Consider the following 5221-nt stretch of genomic DNA (forward strand, 5'->3'; position numbering starts at 1 on the left):
AGCCCAGGAGTTGGAGGTTGCTGTGAGCTGTGATGCCATAGCACTCTACCCAGGGCGACAGCTTGAGGCTCTGTCTCAAAAATAAATAAATAAATAAATAAAAATAAATTAATTAAAAAAAAATTTGTGCCTGAATGTTCATAGCAACATCATTCATAACATTCAAAAGTTAGAAAAAATTCAATGTCTACTGACTGATAAGTGACTAAAGTGTGGCATAACCATATAATAAAATATTCGGCAATAAAAGGAAATGAAATATTGACACACACTATAACACAGACGAACCTTTAAAAACATCATGTTGGGCTCAGCGCCTGTGGCTCAAGTGGTTAAGGTGCCAGCCACATACACCTAAGGTGGTGGGTTTGAATTCAGCCCGGGCCTTCCAAAACAATAATGACAGCTGCAACCAAAAAATAGCTAGGCGTTGTGGCGAGTGCCTGTGGTCCCACTACTTGGGAGGCTGAGGCAGGAGACTTGCTTGAGCCCAGGAGTTGGAGGTTGCTGTAAGATGTGATGCTACACCACTCTACCCAGGGGGATAGCTTGAGGCTCTGTCTCAAAACAAAAACAAAAAAAACCCCATCATGTTGGTGGCGTCTGTGGTTCAGTGGGTAGGGCGCTGGCCCCATATACTGAGGGTGGTGGGTTCGAACCCAGCCCTGGCCAAACTGCAACAAAAAAAATAGCCAGGCATTGTGGCGGGCACCTATAGTCCTAGATACTCAGGAGGCGGAGGCAAGAGAATTATCTAAGCCCAGGAGTTGGAGGTTGCTATGAGCTGTGTGATGCCACGGCACTCTACCCAGAGTGATAAAGTGAGACTGTCTAAAACAAACAAACAAACAAACAAAAAAACCCACATCATGCTATGTGACAGAAATCAGCCACAAAGGACTACATTGTTATGATTTCACTTATATGAAATATCCAGAAATAGGCAAATTTATGAGACAGAATGTATATTACAGGTTACTTAAGACCTAGGGAGAAGATGGTGGGTAGGGAAGTGATAGCTAAAGGATGTGGGTTTCTTATGAAATGATGAGTATGATTTAAAATGGACTGTAGTGACAGCTACCCAAAACCCACTAAATTGTATGCTTTAAAGGGGTGAATTATACAGTATGTGAATAAAGGGTTATTTTTTAAAATTTATTTTTATTCTTTTTTCTTTTGAGATGGAGTCTCAACTTTGTCACCCTTAGTAGAATGCTGTGGCGTCATAGCTCATAGTAACCTCAAACTCCTGGGCTTAAGTGATTCTCTTGCCTCAGTCTCCCAAGTAGCTGGGACTACAGGTGCCCACCACAACACGTGGCTATTTTTTTAGAGACTAGTCTCACTCTGGCTCAGGCTGGTCTTGAACCTGTGAGCTCAGGCAATTCACCTGCCTCAGCCTGCGCACCTGGCCTTGTTATTTTTTTATAAAATGATAGGATTATCAGCTTTGTCCTAACTCACTTCTTCACAAGTAGGAACTTTGTTTGTAGAAGCCTGGAGAGCCTCCCACAGTGCAGAATCGTGACTCCATGCTAAACTCTCCAAAATCTGTTCTTCAATGCTGTTCAAATGTTTCACCATGTCCCTTGAGAGACCCTCCTCTGAACGAATCACCACCTCAATAACCTGGAGAGGAGAAAATTAAGCAGCCAATACGGTTTAAGCAGTCAATTCAATTCTGGTCTTACTCTGCAACAAAGAACGAATGCCACTTTTGAACCATAATTCTGTGGCTTACTAGTATCTTCTAATTTATAAAGAAACTTTAAAGTCTTAAAAATAGGCTCAGCAACTGTAGCTCAGTGGCTACAGCACCAGCCACATATACCGGGGCTGGTGGCTTTGAACCCAGCCCGGGCCTGCCAAACGACGACAACTACAACCAAAAAATAGCTGAGCACTGTGGCAGGCGCCTATAGTCCCAGCTACTTGGAAGGCTGAGGCAAAAGAATTGCTTAAGAACAAGAGTTTAAGGTTCTGTGAGCTGTGATGGCACGGCACTCTATCGAGGGTGACATACTGAGACTCTGTCTCAAAAAAAAAGTCTTTAAAATATGTTTCACCCACATTTTTGTTTTGCATGTTTTATTTTACATATGAAAAGCTGAGGCAGTAATAGGTGGAAATTGGTCAACAGCCCTATAGTGGTAAAAGTCTTGGGTTGCCAGTCCAATTCCATTTTGAATGCACTGCTCCTTTCCAACTATTCTTCCCAATATCTCAAAAGAACAGAATGAATAAATTACTTAAAGTCACTTTGCTTATGGACCCTATCATTGTATTTTTTTTTTTTTTTTTTTTTTTGAGACGGAGCCTCAAGCTATCCCCCTGGGCAGAGTGCCGTGGCATTACAGCTCACAGCAACCTCCAACTCCTGGGCTCAAGCGAGTCTCCTGCCTCCGCCTCCCAAGTAGCTGGGACCACAGGCGCCCGCCACAACGCCCGGCTATTTTTTGGTTGCAGCCGTCATTGTTGTTTGGCAGGTCCGGGCTGGGGATTCAAACCTGCCACCTTAGGTGTACGTGGCTGGCGCCTTAGCCGGTTGAGCTATAGGCGCTGAGCCATCATTGTATTTTAATAAGGGGAACTATCTATAATAAAGACTAAGTATATGAATAAAAATGCTAATACTGATGATTAACAATTAGATTATAATGTGTGATTTTAAATATTTATATTTATGTGTATCTTCTGGTTTTCTTTTTCTTTTTTTTTTTTTTGAGACAGGAGCCTCAAGCTGTCCCCCTGGGTAGAGTGCCATGGCATCACGCTCACAGCAACCTCCAGCTCCTGGGCTCAAGTGAGTCTCCTGCCTCAGCCTCCCAAGTAGCTGGGACCACAGGCGCCTGCCACAATGCCCGGCCATTTTTTGGTTGCAGCCATCATTGTTGTTTGGCAGGCCCGGGCTGGGGATTCGAACCTGCCACCTTAGGTGTATGTGGCTGGCGCCTTAGCCCCTTGAGCCACAGGCGCCGAGCCTCTTCTGGTTTTCTTAAAAGAGCATATCATTTATGTGGTAAAAAAAAGTAAAAAGGCATTTAACTTTTTATTTTTTTTGGCAGGGCCAGGTTTGAACCCACCACCTCCAGTATATGGGACCAGTGCCCTACTCCTTTGAGCCACAGGCACCACCCAAGGCATTTAACTTTTTTTCTTTTTTGAGAGAGAGTCTTGCTTTGTCACCTGGGCTAAGTATAGTGGCATTATCATAGCCCACTATAAACTCAAACTCCTGGATTCAAGTGATCCTCCTGCCTCAGCCTCCAAAGTAACTAGGACTATAGGTGTGTAACACCACCATGCCCAGCTAATTAAAAAATATATATATTTTTGTAGAGACAGGGTCTTGTAATTGCTCAGGGTGATCTCAAACTCCTGGCCTCAAGTGATCCTTCTACCTTGGCCTACCAGAGTGCTCGGATTATAGCATGACTTGCTGCACCCAGTTAACACTTAGCTTCTTGAATAAAATAAAGATGGTACAAATAAAAACAAATTGCTATTAGGTTGCAGGCAAAAACTAAGGTTTTCCTAATGGCAAAAGCTGAATACACACATCAACATTAAAATAAGTATATAGAATCACTATATTTTAAATGTCAATAATTCAAGCTTTGCAGATATACTTTTCAATGATCTGCATGGTCTACAACTCTAACTCAGGCATACTTTACATATAAAAATGTAATTCTTCAACCTAATTCTTCCAACATCAGCAATTTGAAAGTAGCCCAGGTGACTAAATATTTACTAAATCATGCCATAAGTGTAATAGTAGCATTACATCTCTTAAATTTTGATGTCAGGTGACATGAAATTCATTGATTATGATGATGAAATATTGACTACAATGACATATTAACAGCTTAGTAGCTGTGACCTATATGTTTTATAAGAAAAAGGTTAATAGGCTTGGTGCCTGTGGCTCAAGTGGCTAAGGCGCCAGCCACATACACCTAAGGTGGCAAGTTTGAATCCAGCCCAGGCCCGCCAAAACAACAATGACAGATGCAACCAAAAAAAAAAATAGTCGGGCGTTGTGGCAGGTGCCTGTGGTCCCAGCTATTTTGGAGGCTGAGGCAGGAGACTCGCTTGAGCCCAGGGTTGGAGGTTGCTGTGAGCTGTGATGCCACGGCACTCTACCCAGGGGGATAGCTTGAGGCTCGGTCTCAAAAAGAAAAAAAAAAAAAAAAGAAAAAGGTTAATAAAAATAGTTTTAGCAAAAATAAATAAATAAATAAAAATAAAGGTAAAGTAAGAGTCATCCATACTGAATTAGCTCAAATTTGGGGAAGAAGCATAATCTGTTGTTATAGCTTCATGATTAGTTAGATCATCACCAAAATCAATGTTAGGCCTTTTTCTTTCTCCTGGTAGAAACTGCTTTTTTGTTCTTCACTATGCTGCACCTGGTTGATGGAAATTATGATTTTCATTCACAGGTCTTATTTCCAGGTCACACTTGCAAGTTAGTGATAGGAAAATAACTCAGGCTGTGAGATTGATTTAACTTACTGATATCTTCATATTTTCCTTTTTGTTCTGGATTTCACCCAAAAGGAATATATATTTTTAGAACACGTCTGGAAGTATTTTCCAGACATTACAAAACTGTATTTCTTCACCACAAAGATAAATATAAGATTTATATGAGGTACATCATAACTGAATTTTGCTCTCATCTCACCTTATAAAAGTAAAATGGTTGCAAATTGAGAACTTCAATAATCCAAGGAAATGTTCGAGGTGAGCTATAGGCAAAGAGCACAATTTCCAAACAACAAGCCATCAAGGAACGATGAAATATATCTTGCTCTAACAGAACCTTGGGGAACAGAAAAACCACAGTTTAATACTTTTGAGCAATTTCAGTCTTTGACAATCTATAAAGAAAAGTATAGGGCTCAGAGCCTGTAGCTCAGGGACTAGGGTACCAGACACATACACCGGAGCTGGGGGGTTTGAATCCAGCCTGGGCCTGCTAAACAACAATGACAACTACAACCAAAAAAGAGCCGGGCATAGTGGCAGGTGCCTGTTGTCCCAGCTATTTGGGAGGCTGAGGCAAGAGAATGACTTAAGCCCAAGAGTTTGAGGTTGGCTCGGCACCTATAGCTCGGCCGGCTAAGGCGCCAGCCACGTACACCTAAGGTGGCGGGTTTGAATCCCCAGCCCGGACCCGCCAAACAACAATGATGGCTGCAACCAAAAAATA

The 5221-nt window shown here is 42.0% G+C and overlaps 1 protein-coding gene across 1 annotated transcript in view; it reads right to left on the bottom strand.

The window, feature by feature from the left end:
* The window catches only part of RBL1 (RB transcriptional corepressor like 1), a gene marked incomplete at its 3' end in the record, with an annotated part of 71099 nt that overhangs the window by 30850 nt on the left and 35028 nt on the right, over positions 1-5221 (bottom strand). Inside the window, exons 12-13 of the mRNA XM_003787800.3 lie at positions 4694-4831; positions 1464-1632 (exon numbers count right to left, since the gene is read on the bottom strand). Of these exons, the coding sequence (XP_003787848.1) occupies positions 1464-1632; positions 4694-4831 (307 nt within the window). The remainder of the gene's footprint in view (positions 1-1463; positions 1633-4693; positions 4832-5221) is intronic.

Source organism: Otolemur garnettii, unplaced genomic scaffold (assembly GCF_000181295.1).
Source record: "Otolemur garnettii isolate 467f Iridium unplaced genomic scaffold, OtoGar3 scaffold00023, whole genome shotgun sequence".
NCBI lineage: Eukaryota > Metazoa > Chordata > Mammalia > Primates > Galagidae > Otolemur > Otolemur garnettii.